Source organism: Aethalodelphis obliquidens, unplaced genomic scaffold (assembly GCF_003676395.1).
Source record: "Aethalodelphis obliquidens isolate GAN/ISIS:26980383/991018 unplaced genomic scaffold, ASM367639v1 scaffold55, whole genome shotgun sequence".
NCBI classification, from domain to species: Eukaryota; Metazoa; Chordata; class Mammalia; order Artiodactyla; family Delphinidae; genus Aethalodelphis; species Aethalodelphis obliquidens.
The window spans coordinates 11,640,269-11,662,369 of NW_020837999.1; the positions used below are offsets into that span (position 1 = coordinate 11,640,269).

Consider the following 22,101-nt stretch of genomic DNA (forward strand, 5'->3'; position numbering starts at 1 on the left):
TCCTCAAGAATGTCTTTTCACCATCAACCATTTTTAAAAATTGAATCTGAGGCTTCCCTGGTGGCACAGTGGTTGCGAGTCTGCCTGCCGATGCAGGGTACACGGGTTCGTGCCCTGGTCCGGGAAGATCCCACATGCCGCGGAGCGGCTGGGCCCGTGAGCCATGGCCGCTGAGCCTGCGCGTCCGGAGCCTGTGCTCCGTGACGGGAGAGGCCACAACAGTGAGAGGCCCGCGTACCGCAAAAAAAAAAAAAAAAAAAAAGCATCTTGATTAGTTGCTAATAAAACTCTTTAAAAAAAAATTGAATCTGAATCACTTTAATGATTCAAGTTTTCTCCAACTTCCCCCGCCGCTCCCACTGACAGGCTGCCCTCATTCCCTTTCTCACCTGCCTGGTTCCTGTGTTTGCAATCCTGCAGTTTGTGGCCAAATGTTTAACTGAGTCTTATTAAATAAGGTACTTTTTAAAAAGGTGATTGAAAGGGAGAGAAATGCCTAAAGCTATATTCATTTTTCACCCTCGTCCTGGAGTAGGCTTTGTTCCTGAAAGAGAAGGTGGAAGTGGGAAGATGGATTGCTCAACGTGAGTTCCTGAGAACTACTTGGAGGGAGTTTCAGGGCCCTTCCTGGATTTGAATGACAGGCTTTTAAAAGTCCATTCTGCCTCTGATAATGGAAGATGCCCTGATCATTCATTTGTTCATCATTCTTCCATCAAACATTTGCTAGACCCCATTGTCAGGCACTGTGGGGAATTCAAATTGAAGATTAAGTGATCTTTCTCCTTCAAGGACTTTACCATCTATTGGGGGCAATAAGTCATACTCCAATATCTATGCTGCAAAGTGGGTGTGTCAGTGACTAAGACAGTCGACTGCTGTGAGCTTTGTTTTAGGGAAACAGCAGCTCAAGGAACACATATGAGTCCACCAGCTTTCCACTGATGGAGACTGGGAAGCCAAGGGCAGATTTCACAGAGTATACTCACAAGTGCCGTGTGGACTAAATGAAAGTATGATGACAATAGTAAGTAATTTATTAATCATTAATAGACACTATCCCCAGAGTTGTATATACATCGCCTCATTTGGTCTTCACAATAACTTTAATAAGTACATACTGTTATTATGCCCATTTTACAGATGAGGAAACTGAGACCATTAGAGGGTCTGAAGCCTGTCAAAGGTGACACAGTCAGAAGTGGTTGGAGCACCAGACCAGCAACATAGCCTATGCTCTTAACCACCCTGCTATACTGCTCCCACATGAGTGTGAAAATGTACCCTTACAAAAATCCAATTCTAGAAGGATAATTTCATTGTGTTGGCCTCATGTACTGCCAAACTCCAGTGCAGGCTCACTCTACTAAAATGTGAGTGCAATGGGACAGAAGCTGGGGGAGGTGAGCTCTCTTTGGTTGTCTAACTTTCATCATATGTTCTTAGGCCCTGGGCCTGTAGTGTCCAAATAATCTTCACAGGGCAGTGTTATCTGAGGTGGTGTGTGAAAGAGTGACACACACACTTCCCATACAGCACTATGGGGTCAGCTGCCTGGCTGGCAGCCGGCGGAGAATTCATGGAACTTGGATAGCCTTCAGAACTGGTACCCCGTGAAACCATTCAGCTTATCTTGCTACATTTATTTTTGCTTATGGGAACTCACCACCCTGGGAATGCTATCCCCGTGACAGTCTGAGTGCACAGGACAAACCAAGACAATGGAACAACAGCTCCAGGGAAACCACAGCCTGGCTCAGTTCTGAAAGGGCTGTTTTAGAGGAAGGCAGAATTTTAGTGATGGTAAGGAGGAAGCTCACAGAGAGCACCAGTTTGCTGCACCGTCTTTCTTTGGATACATATGAGCTTTGTTTACAACTCTTAGAGCTTTCTGTTGAAGTTGGCTTTCACTCGCATTGCTAGGATTAGGATAGAATAAGACCATGCTGGAAGATCAGCCCCCAAGTCTACCCTTCAGACCTTGGTTGTCCATTCCAAGTGTGTGGCTTCCTGATACATACCAGGTGTTTTCCAAGGCGGTAATACTCCTGATGAGATGCGAGTACTGGTAGAGAAAAGAAGACTAGATCATCAAAGGGCACAGGTCTCAATTTACGTCATAAATTGCACTATTGATCTCCTACAGTTGAGCTTTCTAAGGTCTTTCAGAACTTCTTACAGGTCCTGGGAACCTGGAATTCAAGCCAGTTTGTATGGTGACCGAGTACCAAGCCCATCTCTCAATTCTTCTTTCCACACAGAAGCACTGTGATTGAAACAGAATAGTGAGGGAGTACAAGTTTGTTGAATGAATGAATGGATAAATAAACACATGTCTGAATATATATAAGCATAAATGAATAAATGAATAATAAATGATGAAAAGTACAGATGCTTTCTGACCAGACATGAAATATATTTAATATCTAGTTTTGTCAGACCCAGAAGATCATTTCCAATAATTAAAAAGAATGAAATGAAATCCAGTCACTGATGGTTTTATAGTTTGTGTGTCAGGAAACTTACCTTTCCTTGAAAAGCAGGGTTGTATTCCAGCAGCTGTCAGGTTGTGACACAGAGACAACTGCCTTCTCTGCTTACTCATAAGAGGGAACATGATCAATGGCCAGGTGGGTAAGAATACAAAGAAGCAGAGGTAGCTAAAGACCTCCTTTGGAAGGTTTTATGAAAGCTCTCACTCTGCGCAAGGTGGGAGCCCACTGCGGCCAGGTAGAGAACAGCAACCTCATCAACACAGCAAAAGGAGCAAGCCTTAAGGCACCAGTGGGATATGGGGAAGGAGTGGGAGAAAGTGGAACAGGAGATGGAACAAAGGGAGAAATGATTACACTATTCTAAGCCAACGCTTAGCTAGCAAGGTGCTGTGAAGATGAAACAGGCTGATTCCTAGACCAATAGCAGCCCAGATAGAATGAAACAGTGAAAATTCATGTGACTGCAGGGAGGGTCTGTAGACTAGAAGAATTAGAACTGAGCAGCTTAGACAGGAAAGGGACCCTTAGAGGATGTTTGAGGAGTTCAGGTGGCCCGTCACCATTCTGTAAGGACTGCCTCCATATGCCAGGACCCACAGTGGGCACTGGGGATAGAATTTTGACCAAACACTCCCTGACCATGTAGAGCTTGCCGTCTAGTGGGCAATAGAAAGATTCCTGGATAAGTTGTGAAAACTTGGGGTTGTGGTCCCAGCTCCCCACAGCTTGTACTGGGTCACCCTGTGCAAATCGCTGTGCCCATCTGGGCTTTGCCTGCTGAGTATCCTTGTGCTCCGTCTCCAGGCTTATGCTTCTAAGAAGGTCTTGTGAAAGCTTCTCTTTGTATTCTTTTTATTTTAATGCAAGTAATGTGAATTACATTATCTTTTATTTTAAATGGCATGAACAATATAATATTGCATTTGTAAAAATTCTAGATGCCTCTATATCCATTCATTTATGCATTCTTCCATCTAACAATATATTCATAGAGGTCTAACAAGAGCAGAGTTTCCCAATTTTCCTTCGGTTGAAAGACTCTGAATCATTTGAATTTTAATGGTGAGTATACATCATTCCTACCAGTAAAACAAAGTTTTTTTATGATTTGCATAAAAATGGAATAAATTGTAAAGAATCTAGGTCATTGAAAGAGTGTCATGACTCAATAACTGAGGGAGCTGGGATCTTGGAAAGGGGGGCTCTACTTGTGCATCATTGTGGTTGGATGACTTGGACTTGTTCTCTTCTCTTCAGGTACCAGACGTGCTCCAACAATGGACTGGTGGCAGGATTCCAGAGCCGCTACTTCGAGTCAGTGCTGGATCGGGAGTGGCAATTTTACTGTTGTCGCTACAGCAAGAGATGCCCATATTCCTGCTGGTGAGTTTAGCAGCCAAACGCAACTCCTCACTGCTTCTGGGGCTGGAGGGGAGCTTGCGGGGTGGTGGGGGGCGGTGCTCTGGTCCAGGTTTCTGGCTTCAAATAAGCCTGGGCTGTCACAAACAAGTTTTAAATATAGCATCTAGCCTATAGAAGGGGATGGATGGATGGATGGATGGATGAGTGGAAGAAAATGTCAGAATAATACTCACACTGGGAGAGACTTTACAAGTCATCAACCCACTGCTCCTATATCCCTCTTTTGGCAGAAAAGGAAACAAACAGAAAAGAGCAAGGATGTGACTTGCCCGAAACCACCCAGCTATTTCATGGGGGTTCACTTCTAAGCTGAAGTGTACTGACTCCTGTTTTAGTGCTCTTTTCCCTCTATCACAGTAACTACTCATCACATCCAAGGCTGCTGAACCCATCTGGGAACTTTTTTTTTCCCACGGGACTTCTTTGGAAGAAGCCAACCCTGTTCCAGGTCAGAGTGGCAAACATAGTATATAATTACAGACTGAAAAAGGAGGCTAGTGCTTTCTAGATAACTATGTAATTCCAGTCTGTGAAATTTTGTTCCCTTCCGGCTCCCTGGGCTGATGCCACATATCCCCTGACCTAGACTTTGGGTTGACTAGGAGGATGTGTGTATATTTATTTACCCTGATAACTTACACTGGATGTTGACAACGTAACTTGTCCCCAGTTCTTCAGTCTGCAAACAAGTCAGACATTTCTGCTTTGGACAAAGGAATCCAAAAGTGTCAACATTTGAAGGTTGGCTGACTCAAATGATGTATCTCTTCACAGTGTGATGCTTGGAAGAACAGCCTTGTGGGTTATGCTTATTCTCTGCAACCAGAGAGCATTATTCCACAGATGCCCACGTGGGGCACAATGTCTCTAGGGATATGCATCTCCAAACTCTTAACATTTTTCTGTTTGAAGCAATGATAAATGGTAACTTCAGAGATCAACGTCAGCTGATATCAGTAGCTATCTGATGGGGCAGGGACCTCGTCCAGCTTTCCAAAATGCCTCCATAAAGCTGTTCTTACTCCACCACAGCAGGCAAACAGGCATGGCTAGGGTGTAGGATATAACTGTGACAGGTCCTGAATCCAGGGCCAAAGGGGCTTCACATTCTGGGGTACAGTAGAAGGAGCTCACCAATCATTAAGATGCTAGGAAATTAATGAACATGGAACTATGTAGGTAGGCACAAAGTCTTGATATCAAAGACTGACAGATAGAGATGTGCAACTTTTCTTAAGTTGCCCAAGACATTCAAATCTCTGGTAGCCATATTTATCCTTGGCTTTGGTCTGCAATGGTCTGCCCATCTTCCTTCACCACCCTACCCTGCCCCTTCCTCATCCCACTACCTCACCCAGACATGTCACTGATGGTTGGTAGAACCAAAGGGTGGGGGGAGAGAGGAGAGAATTACTCAGAAAGACACAGCAAGTCAACTTAGAAGCGGTCCCTCTAAGGAAGGCTTCACTTACTGCACCTCTTTCCGGTTGCGTGGTGTTAGAGCTGAGAGCTGCCACGGTTGTCAAGGAAATGGTACTTTTTCAAAGGGACACTTGGAGCAGCAGCAGAACGAGGCTGCCATATCACCATGGTAAGCAGTGCATGACTCACTATCCCACTGGCGTGTCTAGACATTTTAGTGGCATCTTTACATTTCCGGAGTCATGACGGTATATGTTTTTCTAAATTGAATGAAACCTCTAGGGCATGAATTAGGTCATAGTTCTTCAGCATCTCAGCATATCGCCTGGCACAAAGTGGGCCCTTAATACATTTCTCGAATGAATAACGAAACATCACAGGCGCATAGGAACTGTAACAGTGGTGAAACCTGACATTGATATGATGATGTTTTATAGCGGAAAAAGACTTCATTCACGAGCATCATTTTATTTGATCCTTTTAACAGCTCTTTGGAGTGAGAACTGTTTTCCCACACCTTCCCACAGTGAAAACTCCTGATAACTCTCTTATTTGAAACCTTCCCTTACATCACTTTAACTAGCTTGAATCACCTCCCAGGGAACTGGACATGTGTAGGTGGGGACATTTTTCTCTTCCCACTTTGAAGGCCATTCTGCAGCATTGAGCCTGACACTGAGAAGTGAGCATCTATCCTCTCTGTGCTTGCAAGCTTTTAGGGATTCAGGAATAGCACCACTCTGCACAGGAAAAAAAAAAAAATCAGCCAACCAACTCCCACATAACTGCGGGATTTATTTGTTTGGTGGGAACCAAGGTGCTGCTCCCATTTCAGTCTCTGCAGTTTCTCATGAGATAATACAGCATCACTGAGCTCTGGCAAGAAAGCGAATTCCTGATAGATGCAGACATGGCGTCACTCACCGGTCCCCACTGGAATTGGATACATATGTAAACGTTACACATATTTATTTATATGTGAGAATTAATTCTTAGTCCATTCATCTGCAAACCACAAACACGTCACTGAGGAAGCCACAACCTTTCACAGACTGTTTGAAATAATTCCTCAGTCTCCAAACAGCTCCAGCGGCTGCATGCCATGCACCAGGCTGGCCCCCATCAGCATGCTAAGGCTGTCCATGTGGAGAATATGTCCCAGGAACGGACAGTTTTGAATTGAGCATGTGTTTCCTTTCCTAAATGGTTCTTCTCCAGATTCGTGACCTTACATCAGGTTCACTGGATAATATGTTTTGACCAAAAAAATAATGGCCTTCCTCAGAATTAACATAGATAACCCGTTAGTTTTCCTTCAGCCTTGAGTTTCTATGACTCTCAGATGTTGCATTCTATTTTCCGCTGCCTGGTCCCCCTCTCCCCTGCTCAAGTCATAGCCACAGAATTTTTCTTCTTAATTCCTAGATAGCTCTAGCTAACAACAAGAAGAAAATCAGTTCATCATAATATTCTCCTCTGTCTACCCCAAAGCACTCCATCAAAGCTAATCTTTAACTCCTACTCTCATTGTTCAGATTTTAATACAAAATGGATAGTGTCTGCATGACTGTTCCCCATGAAATCGTGGCAGGGACAAGAATGACCTCATAGGCACCTCCACTGTGGCGTCTGTCACCCCCGCCCCAGCTCAAAGGCCTGCTGCGGCACTGTTCCCAGAGGTCTGGTGGGAAGGGCAGCTTCTACACTGGTTCTTCTGAGCAGGTGGGAAGCTGTTATTACAGAGATGGAGACACACACACTTTGAGAAATAGGACTGAATGTTAACATTTAAAGCAGCGTGCATTGAGTTTAGATGCTTTGGTGCCCTGCACCAACCATTGCCTGGCATTGTGTGATGCACAAAGCACTCATTCGGGAGACAATGGCCCCTCCGAGCTTGAGCAAAATCAGTCATACTTTTCATCAGTTGGGGTGGCCATCGTAATTACTGTGCCATATTTACAATACAGAAATGTGTTTGCTGCGTGCATATCAGTGCTGCCTCCTTTCTTATGCACAAACTTCAAGAGCAGAAATTTCAGAGATGTTGCTGGTTGTCTAGTAAGTATTGGGTAACGAAGGCCAGGCCCTACTTGCTCCTTTAGAACAAAGTAAACCTCGCAATTTGAGACCAAATTTGTCATTTTGTTCTCTCTAGTCTGCTCTCCTTTACTGTTTTCTAGAAATAATCATTCATTCTTCTATTCATGAATTCATTTAATCAGACTGAATATAAATGAATATAAAATAAGTACAACTCATAGACTTTGATTCAGTTCCTGTTGATCACGATGATGATGATAATGATGATTTTTATTTATTGAGCACTTATCATGTTAACACATTGACTTTTTTTTGAATTATATTTTATTTTTTAATACAGCAGGCTTTTATTAGTTATCTGTTTTATAAATATTAGTGTATATATGTCAATCCCAATCTCCCAATTCATCCCACCACCACCACCACCCCCGCTTTCCGCCTTGGTGTCCATACATTTGTTCTCTATATCTGTGTCTCTATTTATACCCTGCTAACTGGTTCATCTGTATCATTTTCTAGGTTCCACATATATGCGTTAATATACGATATTTGTTTTTCTCTTTCTGACTTATTTCACTCTTTATGACAGTCTAAAAGTCCATCCACGTCTCTGCAAATGACCCAATTTTGTTCCTGTTTATGGCTGAGTAATATTCCATTGTATATATGTACCACATCTTCTTTATCCATTCATCTGTAGATGGGGATTTAAGTTGCTTTCATGACCTAGCTATTGTAAATAGAGCTGCAATGAACAGTAGGGTGCATGTGTCTTTTTGAATTATGGTTTTCACTGGGTATATGCCCAGTAGTGGGACTGCTGAGTCATATGGTAAATCTATTTTTAGTTTTTTAAGGAACCTCCATACTGTTCTCCATAGTGGCTGTATCAATTTACATTCCCACCAACAGTGAAAGAGGGTTCCCTTTTCTCCATACCTTCTCCAGCATTTGTTGATTGTAGATTTTCTGAAGATGCCCATTCTAACTGGTGTGAGGTGATACCTCATTGGAGTTTTGATTTGCATTTCTCTAATAATTAGTGATGTTGAGCAGCTTGTCATGTGCCTCTTGGCCATTTTATTGTCATACTGCTGCTTGTAGTAGTCTCTTCGGATGCTTTGTATTTCTGCGGTGTCTGTTGTAACTTCTCCTTTTTCATTTCTAATTCTATTGATTTGAGTCCTCTCCCTCTTTTTCTTGATGAGTCTGGCTAAAGGTTTATCAATTTGCTTTATCTTTTCAAAGAACCAGTTTTTAGTTTTCTTGATCTTTTCTACTGTTTTCTTTGTTTCTGTTTCATTTATTTTTGCTCTGATCTTTATGATTTCTTTCCTTCTACTAACTTTGGGTTTTGTTTGTTCTTCTACCTCTAGTTCTATTAGGTATAAGAGTAGGCTTTTTATTTGAGATTTTCTTGTTTCTTGAGGTAGGATGGTATTGCTATAAACTTCCCTCTTAGAACTGCTTTTGCTGCATCCCATAGGTTTTGGATCATCGTGGTTTTGTTGTCATTTGTCTCTAGGTATTTTTTAATTTCCTTTTTGATTTATTCAGTGATCTCTTGGTCATTTAGTAATGTATTGTTTAGCCTCCATGTGTTTGTGGGGTTTTTCCTTTTTTTCCCCTGTAATTTGTATCTAATCTCATAGTGTGCTGGTCGGAAAAGATGCTTGATATGATTTCAATTAATTTACCAAAGCTTGATTTGTGACCCAAGATGTGATCTATCCTGGAGAATGTTCCATTTGCACTTGAGAAGAAAGTGTAATCTGCTGTTTTTGGATGGAATGTCCTATAAATATCAATTAAATCTATCTGGTCTATTGTGTTGTTTAAAGCTTGTGTTTCCTTATTAATTTTCTGTCTGGATGATCTGTCCATTGGTGTAAGTGAGGTGTTAAAGTCCCCCACTATTATTGTATTACTGTCGATTTCCTCTTTTATAGCTGTTAGCAGTTGCCTTATGTATTGAGGTGCTCCTATGTTGGGTGCATATATATTTATAATTGTTATATCTTCTTGGATTGATCCCTTGGTCATTCTGTAGTGTCCTTCCTTGTCTCTTGTGACATTCTTTACTTTAAAGTCTATTTTATCTGATATGAGTATTGCTACTCCAGCTTTCTTTTGATTTCCATTTGTATGGAATATCTTTTCCATCCCCTCACTTTCGGTCTGTATGTGTCCCTAGGTCTGAAGTGGGACTCTTGTAGATAGCATATATATGGGTCTTGTTTTTGTATCCATTCAGTGAGCCTGTGTCTTTTGGTTGGAGCAGTTAATCCATTCACGTTTAAGGTAATTATCGATATGTATATGCCTATTACCATTTTCTTAATTGTTATGGGTTTGTTTTTGTAGGTCCTTTTCTTCTGCTTGTTTCGCACTTAGAGAAGTTCCTTTAGCAGTTGTTGTAGAGCTGGTTTGGTGGTGCTGAATTCTCGTAGCTTTTGCTTGCCTTTAACGCTTTTGACTTCTCTGTTGAATCTGAATGTGATCCTTGCCAAGTAGAGTAATCTTGGTTGTAGGTTCTTCCTTTTCATCACTTTAAATATATCGTGGCACTCCCTTCTGGCTTGTAGAGTTTCTGCTGAAAAATCAGCTATTAACCTTATGGGAGTTCCCTTGTATGTTATTTGTCGTTTTTCCCTTGTTGCTTTCAATAATTTTTCTTTGTCTTTAATTTTTGTCAATTTGATTACCATGTGTCTTGGCATGTTTCTGCTTGGGTTTATCCTGCCTGGGACTCTCTGCACTACCTGGACTTGGGTGGCTATTTCCTTTCTCCTGTTAGGGAAGTTTTTGACTATAATCCCTTCAAATATTTCCTCAGGTCCTTTCTCTCTTTCTTGTCTTTCTGGGACCCCTATAATGCAAATGTTGGTGTGTTTAATGTTGTCCCAGAGGTCTCTTATTCTGTCTTCATTTCTTTTCATTCTTTTTTCTTTTTTCATGGCAGTGAATTCCACCATTCTATTTTTCCGGTCACTTATATGTTCTTTTGTCTCAGTTATTCTGCTATTGATTCATTATAGTGTATTTTTCATTTCAGTTATTGGATTGTTCATCTCTGCTTGTTTGGTCTTTAATTCTTTCTAGGTGTTTGTTCTTTAATCCTTCTAGGTCTTTTTTAAACACACCTTGCATCTTCTCGATCTTTGCCTCCATTCTTTTTCCGAGGTCCTGGATAATCTTCACTATCATTATTCTGAATTTTTTTTCTGGAAGGTTGCTTGTCTCCACTTCATTTAGTTGTTTTTCTGGGGTTTTATCTTGTTCCTTCCTCTGGTACATAGTCCTCTGCCTTTTCACTTTGTGTATCTTTTGTGAATGTGGTTTTCCTTCCACAGGCTGCAGGAATGTTATTCTCCTTGCTTCTGCTGGCTGCCCTCTGGTGGATGAGGCTATCTAAGAGGCTTGTGCCTCGTTTATTTCTTATGCATGCAACTCATGATACTATGACACAGATCAGAGAATTGAGGTGCGGAAATTGCGACTTGTTCAAAGTACTGAACTCAATTCCAACAGGTCTATCTGCTTCCCAATCCCATGTTCTTTGCAGAGAACTGAGCTCTCTGAGTGTTGATAAGGAAATAAGACCTGGACAGGTGAAGTATTAGGTAACAATACAGTAGGCACCCAGTAGTGAAAACAGAGAAGAAAGTGGTTATTTTTGCCGAAGGGGAGATGTTGCAGGTGGAGTTGCCCCCACTGATTGCAGGACCATGGCAACCATGATCTAAGTTGGCCAGTGAAAGCCAGCATGAAGCAAAACAAATGTGTTTGCTGACCAGCCCTGAGCTTGGACAGCGAGCTGGAAACTCAGTTCTAAGAGAATAATTTGGAAAATACTTAGGGACTTTCCTCTTCTAATTTAAGTCACAGATATCTCTGGAACTGTGTTCCCCATGTTGCGATACATACTTGAACTGTTTGATATATAGATCTCCAAAATCCGCCACAAGTGGACAGACATGAACATACTGCATTCTTTCTCATACCCCCAGAGTTCAGGGTCTCTCTGCAGAGAAGGGCACTTTGGTGACTACAGAGTCATTTAGTCTCACTTGACCACTTTCCCCAGCTCTTTGCAGTAGAAGCCAGGGTGACTGTTCCCTTGAGGTTGCTTTCCTTTAATGCGTAAGTGCAATTGGGTTTTACTTTTCGCATTTTTGCAAAAGTACTTCAAACAGGTTCTGGTACAGCACCTATTGGGGGTGCCAGACCACTGGCAAATTAGCCTAACCTAAAGTTTTCTCATTTCTTGTAGCTTACCTAGAAAAGCATTTATTATGCAAGAGGATTGATCACAAACAGATTCTGTTTATTTAAGACATTTCTCAATGATTTTCCTGTCAGAAAGGGGCATCCTCTTTTTGGCTGGATGCAGAATGTAGGCCAACTTCAACACATCAAGTCTATAAATGTTGAATTTCTCCTCCATGCCCACTGCTGAACTCGATCATAAAGGTGTATATGACTTCCATGTACCAATGACCCCTCAAAGAGTTCACTGTATTGATCATCATCGTGAAACAAGATGCTATACAGTATTCTGTTTTTAATCAGATGCTAAATATGTGGTGCTAAAAAGTAATAGAACATTAGAATGTGATATTTTAAATGAGGTGTTAATTGGGAAGTGGAGAAACTAGGAGCAAAACAGAACTAGAGATTGGACTGACCAGAAGAAGCTTCTCTGAAATGTTGTTTGAGCATGGGCTGAGCTCGTAACAATGGGATGGAAAACATTGTTTCCTCTTGTCTTTAAAAATGCTGAAGTATGGCTTCCTCAGGTACCCCCTTCTGGTTTGTTAACTTGTAAGTGCTGAGTTTTCTTCCAGTTTTTACAGTAGGAGTCTGTAGTGTGTGCCTCTCTGGCATTTCACAAAGTGGGATAAGGTTGAGGATGTGACACCAGCTGACTTTGGGTCATGAGACATGGCCCCATTTGTTCATGTGCACTCCAGTGGGATGCATGGCCTGAAAGTGGAGCCTCTAGGATGACCCCAAATAACCCAGCTGTCCTACCTACCAGCAGGTCAGACATGTAACAGATAGATGCTAGTGCTATGAAGTCTGACTTTATGTTCAAGTCTCAGTAATCAATAATAAAGGTGAAGTTTGTTAAAATCTTATACTGAGTCACTTTCTGTTAAAGAATAGAGTCAAAACTCTTTAACTATTAAAAACTGCATAATTTCTTAAGCAAACCTCCGACAAAAAGTAAAATTGTCCTCTTTATCTAACTAAATTCTATCTCTACTCCCCTTTTTAAAATGAATGTGATAACATATATCTGAGTAAGCTCTGTGATATGTCCTATTCTCACAGCAAAGAATGCCATCTATCAGCTGCAGTTCAGTTTGTGGTAACGTATTGGAGAGAAATCATTTATTGATTCTAGTTGGATCTACTGATAATTTCAGAGCTTTAATAACCTTAGACGAGAAAATCCTATATCAGTCTTAAAAATCCCTTCCATTTGTATGGGCTCTCTTCAGTTCATAACTAATTTCTTTCCATCTCCTTCAACCTTATCTAATACAAGAAGCTGTACAAGTGGTTCTATGTTATCAAGTTCTCACTTAGCTTTGGAACAACTTTCTGTCTCTCTCATCTTGCCTGCATAGGGCATAAAAAGTAATGTAAAGCGAGGAATTGTACCCCAATAGTCACTCATCTAAAAGTGATAGGAGGAACACATACACACACATATGTACTTCTTTGTAAAGGGGTATGTAAGGCTCCTGATAGAAGACCTTCAGTAAGTGACTCATTTCAGTAAATTGAATAAAGACACCTTTCTGACTGAACTTTCCCTTCATCTTTCCAAGCTGAAGGCTTGTTTGATTGTTGTAATTGGCCTAGGAATGTATGGCAATGCTCAGTATGAAGTGTGCTTTGCAAAAAACTGCCTGAAGTGACCTGGTAATTCACAAGGAATCTGCAACCACACTGAACTCTCCCCCTCTCTCCCTCTGGAAGCTCATTGCCATAGCTTATGAAACGCTGATCTTCTGCTTCCCTGTAGTCTCTTAATTTCCTGACAAGTCCCTATGCCCTTGTCCCAATACCTAGTTCTGAAAGTTTAAATTCTTTTTTTCCTCTGAGGAGCCATTACTAGGGCTTTCACTTATTAGAATATTTTGTGTGTGCATGATGTCATCACGAACTAAACGGAGACACATCTGTCTGGTTCTAAAATTCAGAATCCTGGACCGTATTGAAACAGCAGCTCCCTCTATGAATGGTGTTTGGGAGGTTCACTTTCCTCCCAAAGGGGAGGAAAGGGGCCTTTCTCTCTCTGTATTTTCAGTTTCATAAAGTAGGGATAATTTCTATCAATATCCAAACTCCTTCCCTAGCCTCTTTAATCTAGGATTCTGTAAGATAGTCTAAACTTTATCTCATGATTTTATAACAAAAACAAAACAACACCAAACCCCAGAAATCAAGCAAAAACAAAAACTTGCCTGGGATCAAGATGGAAATACACAAATAAGCATGCATAATACCTTCTCCAGGGCATTCTAGAAATTCACTGAACAGCAGTCCCCCACAGAGAAATCTCCCAGTTGAACAGCAGGCCCTTTGGTCTGATCACCTCCAAAAATGAAGCAATAGGGAATGCTCGTTGAAGAAAGCGTTGGATGACTTTTGTCTCCCTTTGAAGCTTAAAATGTCATGATTTTTTTAAAATGCAAGTCTCTTTCCCACTTATTCCAAATGTATTTAACTATCCAAATCATCTGAAGGTAGATCAGTAAAGACTTAAATAGAAGTCTAGCCTAATTATTTCCAATAGTTTTGGCAATTGGATTTAGTCTAATGCAGTATTACCTTGTGTAGACTTTGCCTCAGCAGGTATTAAAATGTTTGGCAATTAACTTTTATACACTGTATCTAAAGAATGCTCTAAAAGTTCTGGAAAATACTTTGCGCTTCCTGATGCAAGAAAAACACCTCCTACTCCATCTCTTTTAATCCTAATTTGCATTATCCACATTCTCAACCAATCCCTCTTTCTTTGGGTAAACTTGAATCTAGCACTTGTTAGGATCCTCAGGGATCATAAACCAATGGAATCCAAAGGACAACCTATTAGGTCCACTTATGAGTCATTTAACATTTTCATTAGAAAGATAAAGCCCCTGTTCTGGGTCTCTTTAGAAGCACAAAATAGACTTCTGCATCAGCCTTATTTCCTTTCATGAACATGTTGGGTCTGGCATCCTGATAGAGCATACTTATGTCTTAAGAAGAGAAAAATCAGAGAACAAGGACAACTGCATAATGTGGGAAAAGGGATGGTTATGAACAAAGACAGTGAATTTTTAGGGCTCTGGCTAACCCAGGTTACCCTGAGCTAACCATTGATCTTGTTGCATCTAAGCACTGAGATTCTCTTGGGAGACCTTCCAGTTTATAAATCAATCTTTTTAAGATTTCATGACAATCTTGCAGTATTAGGACTACACAGGGAGAGATGTTTCTATCATCAACATACAATGACCCCAAATCACATTAAATTACTAACACTCACTATTTGTTTCCCAAGCAGCCTTGGGGATGCAGATGAAGACTTTGGGGAACCTGTATCATACTGAAAGGACTATTTTGGTCTTGAAGAGCCCCAGTGGTTTAGCCTTATAAGAACCAGGAAATTCAAGATTTATTCCAGGGTGGACCACAACGAACCTCTTCAGAGAGAGGCCCAGGATTGACGTAATTTTGGAGAAAGAAGGAAAGGAGAAGGAGGAAGAAGAAACAAAATTTCTTCTAATAATTCAACTCCTACCACGTGTCACACATATTTGTATTACTGCCAATGACAAACCTATAAGGTAGCTTTCATTCTTCTATAGACCAGGAAACTGAGATTAAATGACTCTCCCAAGGCTATTTATTTATTCAGCAAATACTTACTAGGTACCAGGAACTGTTTTAGGCGCCAAAGAAACAATGGCAGACTAGGTAAAGACCACCCTTGTACAGCTTACCTTTTACTTTAATATTTTTCAAACACCTTTTAGATCATGACTCACAATAAAAAATGCATATTAAACTATTACACAATACAAACATCATATAAATACAAACATGCATATATACTTGAAACAAAGTTTTTACACACACACCCAAGAACTTATCTTTAGTGTGTACAATGCAGTCTCTGATATTTTCTATTCTATTTCTTCTTTTTTTAAAGTTCATCTGGTACTAACCAATTAGATTGATTTCATGATCTGCAACTAAGTCACAATCCACAGTTTGAAAACATGGTTCTAGTGGACTTGAATGGAATGGATTAATATTGATATTAATCAATATTTCCTCGAGACCTGAGGAGTTATCTACATCTTTTTCAGTGTATAGTTTAACGGCAAGAAGGAATATGAGAAGTGCAAGGAAGCTGTCCATCATTTTGCAGCCTGGAATAGCTTGGTGGAGGCCACCCAACTCTGGTTTGGGTCTCCCATAATGTTCAAACTCCATCTCTCCTTTATAGTATGTCTCTTGTTTGCTCCTGTTTGCCTCCAGCAATAATAGTTTTATCTTTTCCCTCTAACCTTTTGTTCTTCCCACATAGGCTGACAACAGAATATCCAGGCCACTATGGTGAGGAAATGGACATGATTTCCTACAATTATGATTACTATATACGAGGAGCAACAACCACTTTCTCTCCAGTGGAAAGGTGAGCCTTCACCATGGGCTAGGGTTAGCGAGGTCAGGAATTAGCTCCACACAAGAATCATGCCTGTAGGAACCTGGATCTGGGGTTTTCCCTATTTGAGTTTCTTACTTGGTCTAAGATTAACTGAGAGATTGATGGGACAGTGGAAAGCAATGAGAATTGAACCCATTTCAGCAGCAGCAGATGAGGTTGTGTTCCAACTTGCTCAGAGCAGGAAATTCCCAACTTGGTATTCCATGATGTTCTAAGCTTTTCCCTGTATTCAATTTCAAAGAGCATTTTTCCTTACCAAACATTAGGAAGAGAGTACAAAAATGATTGAAAGAGTACCCACTGTCAAAATGAACCCTCTCCAATGCCATTTCTCCATATGGTCCCCACTTTGGGTTGTGGGAAGAGAGAGAGAAAAGAAGGAGAGGGGGCTGGAGGGGAGAAACACACAAAACTTACCAACCTTATTTAGAAATAAAAAAGGAGAATTTAAATAACAGAAAAGAAAACGACACTAATTTTTTAAATCTGTTTGCTCTCGCAATCAGCTCCCAATCTTATCACAAATATTGAATACATCAAAACAAAACAAGAAGAAGAAAATAAAAATTCTTCTCCCTACTAATAAAGAGACATGAATAAATTCAGGTGTTAAAAGGTTGATCTGTCTACTTTTAGTCAGGTGATCATCACTTTACACAGCAAATGAATTCCTGAAAAGTTAGCCATAAATATTTTTCAAATAGGACAAAACCTAACTCATTAAATAATAGATTGACAAATTTGAGTGTGACTTATGTTTTGTGTATATTTATGCTTTTGAGTGCAATGATATCACACCTAACTGAAGTAACTTATTTAATACAATCCTTAATTTAAAAAAAGAAAAATAAAACAGAAAAAAAAACCCATGAAGTAGCTCTGAAAAGACACAATACGTGTTGCCGGCTCCATGAACAAAAACCCTTACATTTGCTCATAGGAGAACTTCTTAGTTCTCACACATTAATTATTTGTATTTTAGATATGTTTTTATCTAGCTTAGTTACTATTTTCTAGAAGGGGCAAATTAAAAAATAAAGAGGGAAGATATTACTTAGAATGAGACTCACTTCACCAGTGAGAAGAAATAGCTGAATGATGTGACACACACAAAAACATACTTAAGAAAAAGAAAGAAAGAAAAGGAAAGACCTAAGAACTCAAAGACTATGGAAGCCCGGTGACATTTAGCAGGAGTGTGTATCCCCAATGGGCAGCACTGGATAACATTATAGCAGAGAGCTCAGTATTCCTAATGATGTCTCCAAGTCATCATGAAACTTAGTTCTGCATTTCCTCCTTAAGAAGGCAGGAAGGAATACAGTAAAGAAAGCATGCCATCCAAAATTTCCACCAAATAAATACATTTTGGCAGTTAAAATGTCCAACTGCTTGGCTTGGAAATTTTCAGTTATGTGGTTTAACTCAAAATCTTGGAAAACTGAGATACTATGTCATGCATTTGTTTAAAATGAATATACCCATGTAATTTTGCTACGGTCACTAACAATCAGTGGCTTAAAGGTCCACAACTTCGATTTCTTCCACTCTGCTAAAAGAGGCTGAGGCCACTACCTTGGATAAATATTGTCAGTGCACAGGACTCACTGGGCAGGAGCTTTTCCTCTACATGCAAATCATAGTGGTTTCCTCCTGGAATGGAGTTGCTCATCTGGGGCACTACCGACAACTGGGGCCAGATACTTCTTTGTTGCAGGAGCCTTTCCTGTGCAGTCTAGATGTTCAGCAGCATCTGGCCCCTACACACTAGCTGGCAGTAGCAACCCCCGCCCATAGTTGTGACAACAGCAACAACGAAGCCTGGGGAGCAAAACTGCCCCTGCTTGAGCACCACTGTCCAGGGAAGAAATCAGCGACTAAGCCTGATTTGGGTACCTCGATTCTTTTACAACCAAGTAGTCTACACTTTGCTTAGCATCAATTAAAAGCCTCGTAAAAGAGTAGCGTGAATGCCTGGCTGAAGCTCTCATTTATCTGTGTCTGTTGGCACAGAGATAAATAAGACTTGTCTACAGTAATAAAATTCATTCGATAAATATGCATGCTACCAATTTTCTAACCTCCATCTAAAACAAGCCATGTCCTCTGTTGCCAACTGCAGGAATAAATACTAATAAATAGTTGGTTATCCAGGCTCTTAAAGATCTGTACTGGAGGACCCTATGCCCAATAACTCTACACAAAGAAGCTGGAGCAGCAGACTCAAATGATAAAGCCTGCCTTAGGCTGTTTGAGCAGCATGTACCATAGCTGCTGTTATCTCCCAGAACTGAGAGTAGTCAGCCGCACCTTCCAGATGGATGAAGATCTTACCACTGTTGGTGTTTTAGAGAAACTGATCTGGGAAGAGGCCTTTCAGATTGAAAAGGAAGAAGGATATTCTAAGGTTGAATGACCTCACTGTGCTTGGGAAGCATTTGTGTGATCGTATATGGAATGACTCTTTCTTTTTGCCCTTCATCAAGACTTTGCGAAGGATGTGACAGCCCACGTCCTCGATGGGATTATGGGTATCAAGTTATGGAGGCATTCTGATATAAGATAAAGAGGAAGATTTGAGTTCAACAAACTTGGAACCTGAAATTGTCACCTAATTACGTTAATGAAGGCCACTTATCTCTCTGAGTCTGCTTCTTCACCTTAACAATGACTTATCATGAGGATTAAATGAAAAAATATGTAAAGCATCTAGTGCGATGCTGGATATGTTGGAGGACTCAGCAAATAGTAGTTACAATTGTCAATACCATCACCGTTAACATTGTTAAACAAAATCAGACCAGAAAAGTGCTGTGCAGAGTGGGATCTCAAAAATTTTTTGTTAAATGGGTGAACAAAGAACTTAGGCTAGCCCTTAGCAAAGAACATTCCTTGAAATGTATCCACACCATGTTATTTCAAAATTGAGCAATTCTATGTCCTCTCATACCCATGCCTGACCATTTAAACAAATACTCAATTCAATTTGTTATACAAGAATGGCAGGCATTTTCTTTTTCACTTTACAGGTTTTAGAGTTGTTTCCCCTCCCTTCATTTCCCTATGATAGTGTCTTCTGAAGGGGAACACACAGGGCATAGCATGGAGCGTAGCACATGATAGGTATTTAGGAAAAGAAAGAATGAGCAGATGGATGGCCTAGGTAAGAGAAGATTCTTTACCGTGAAATGGAGACAATGTTGAATAAATGCTTTTATTACAAGTTGTTAACCTATATGTCCAAGAGGTCCCTTTGAGACAGAGCAGTGGTGAACTGATCACTGGTGATAAACAGGACCTCGACATGCCAGTGACCTAGCTAGTCCCCTCCTAGGTGCAACTTGAACTAGGTGAGGCGGTGTCCAGGACTCCTGACCTCATAGACGATTACTTGTAGGTTTTCTAGTGACTTCATAGATGTGTCTTCTGAGAGGAAAGTGAAATTAGTTGGCCCTAAATGCTCCAAAGGTTTTTCACTCCTTTACTCTTAGCAGTGGTTTTTCCTAAGGTGTCTTTTCTCACTGACGTTAGCTCTCTGACTCTCTCCCCACAGGGATCGCCAGTGGAAGTTCATAATGTGCCGGATGACTGACTACAACTGCGAATTTGAAAATGTTTAGATTTGCAACCTACCAATCTGGGTGAAGGGAAAGGGGCCAGGAGACCTGAGGATGTCCACTTATGTTAACATCAGTTGGGACTCCTAAATGGTTTCTACCGCTCTCTTTTCTTCTCCCTGAGCTGGTTGATAGTTGCTATGCCGGCTATCTGGGCCCTTCTGACTAGTATCACACTTATAATAAAATCCACAGTTTCTCACTTTCAACAAGTTCCATAGCAACGATTTTATATGAGTGACAATGGCTCTGTTGCACACCATGTATTCTGTGTGCATGCTCACAGCCTGAAAAAGAAGCCTGGCTGCTGGAGCACCTGTCACAGCCTTGCTGCTGCTTTTACTACCCAATAAGCTGCCTGTTGCTGAGCAGTGTCTGTGAACAGGTTCAGTAGTGGAGTGAAGGGGCAGAAACTGAGGAAGGGGAAGGAAGGTCTGCAGCTATGACTGTTTGAAGGAAACCTAGGGTCCTCACCTAGAACAGACCTTCTGCCTTCAGGGGACATGCTTCCACTCTCCCCCAGCACATGAGCCATGGTTGCCTAGAAGTTCACCTACAGAGCTCCGTGCTCCAGGAGGGAGGAGACTGTGAGGTGAAATGGGGAGGTGGAAGAGTTTGGGGGCTGAAAGACTGAGGATTAGAAGAATTTCCTAAATCGGAAGAAGACTACTAGCACACCCAGTAATGAAAATGAGCATCGGAACCAGAGGAACCTGTGGGAATCAGTCTCAAGTAAGACAAAAACAAGAAAGAAGAGAGAGGTCAGAGAATGGAACTCAGATTAGGAACTTGGAGGGAAAGGGAGTGTGGTCAGGGTGCTTTGGAAAACTGAAAAAGGGGTTTGACTCACTGGCACCTGGAAAGGCTGGCATACGTCCTGTAGCTGTGAGAGCTCTGGAAAACTCACTCGGATTGGTCTCAATATTCTGGATGGGAAGGCCTGTCCTGGGGGGTCTCCTTCTCTTCTATGTGTAGTTTAGGAGTGTCTTTTGCAGAGGTGGCATTATCTTTCCTCCTCCTGTGATGTCTCCGTCCCCAGCCCTTTTCACTCTCTTCGTCATAAAAGGAATAAACATATTAACATTTACTATGCTGCAAATGTTAAGGGTCAGCTTTTTTCTCGCTTCACTCCCCTTTCTGATTATTCATCCATCCATTCAGAAAATACAGCTTAGCGTTGTGATTGTGCCAAGTACCATGCACGGCACCAGGAATACAATAACGATAATGACAGAATATGGTTAAGAAATCCAATATGTAAACTATAAAGGGCTAAGTGCTTCCATTAAGGATTGGAAAAGGGTGGAATCACATTTCTCTGCCTTTAAATCCTCCTCACACCAATGCTTTTTAACCACAGGGAGCCCCTATTTCCTTTACCCATACAGTTGGCCTTTTCTTTTCAGGTCTATGCTGCCCTTCCCTTCTTTTCTCTCTCAGGGGACCCAGGAGAGCAGGCAGCCAAGCAAAACCACAGGGGTCACCCACCTTGTTATGCAAGCCATCTAGGTGGCCAAGATAGTGAATCTCAGCCAGTGATGCTGCATTTCCCACAGCGAGATCCTGGTATTAGGAAGAGGAAGGCAGAGCTAAGGACATGTCCTCCTTTGCCTCAATGCTGAGGCCCTCTTTCATATTATGGTTTCGCTTTATTTCTTCCATTTCATTGTTTCCACCTCTCTGGCAATTTTACTTTACAGCAAGCTTCACAGTGTTGTTTCACAATGGGCATCATTAATATTTTAGCAATTGCAGCTCTGGGTCAGGATGGCAGCCAGGAAATGGACTTCGTTGGGTGTGTGGAACACAGCTGGAAGGGAGGCAAGCAACACAGACGGGCTGACTTAGCAGCTATGATGAAAACCAAAGGTGTGTAGGGGGTGTTGCACCTCACCAGGGCTGAGGTTGGAGAGATGCAGCTGGGAGAAGCAGTCCAGAAGACTGCCAGACAGCACAAGTCGAGGAAAAAAAATAATAAAGCGATCCAATAAGTGTCTGTGCCGAGTAGAATAAAAGGAGAGAAAAACTATGAGAGAAGCTGTTTTTGCATATAGGCCAAGGACAATAACGGTAAAGACATTATCAACTTGGTTCAAACCTGAATAATTTATACTTTCTATCATGTCAGTCAGTAAGAACTGGGTGCCAGACTGGGGCTAAACCCCAGATCTTTTGACTGCAAGTTCTCTCTCTGTGCTCTCATTACTCCAATCTTTCTACTTACTTGTCCACAACCTTGGATGAGCTCCCTCTCCACTCTAGGAGGACATTTATCTAGGTAATCATTGTGTTTTCTTGCAATCCTAGAATTCCGTAAATGCTATCATCTGCCCCAAATTGTTTACAAAGGGCTTTGCTAAGGCAT

General features: G+C 41.2%; 1 protein-coding gene across 1 annotated transcript in view; it reads left to right on the plus strand.

The window, feature by feature from the left end:
• Positions 1 to 20,835, plus strand: part of DPT (dermatopontin) — a 39,320-nt gene extending 18,485 nt beyond the window's left edge. Inside the window, exons 2-4 of the mRNA XM_027086388.1 lie at positions 3,753 to 3,878; positions 15,979 to 16,086; positions 19,673 to 20,835. Of these exons, the coding sequence (XP_026942189.1) occupies positions 3,753 to 3,878; positions 15,979 to 16,086; positions 19,673 to 19,739 (301 nt within the window). The 3' untranslated portion in view covers positions 19,740 to 20,835. The remainder of the gene's footprint in view (positions 1 to 3,752; positions 3,879 to 15,978; positions 16,087 to 19,672) is intronic.
• The last annotated feature ends 1,266 nt before the right edge of the window (positions 20,836 to 22,101 follow it).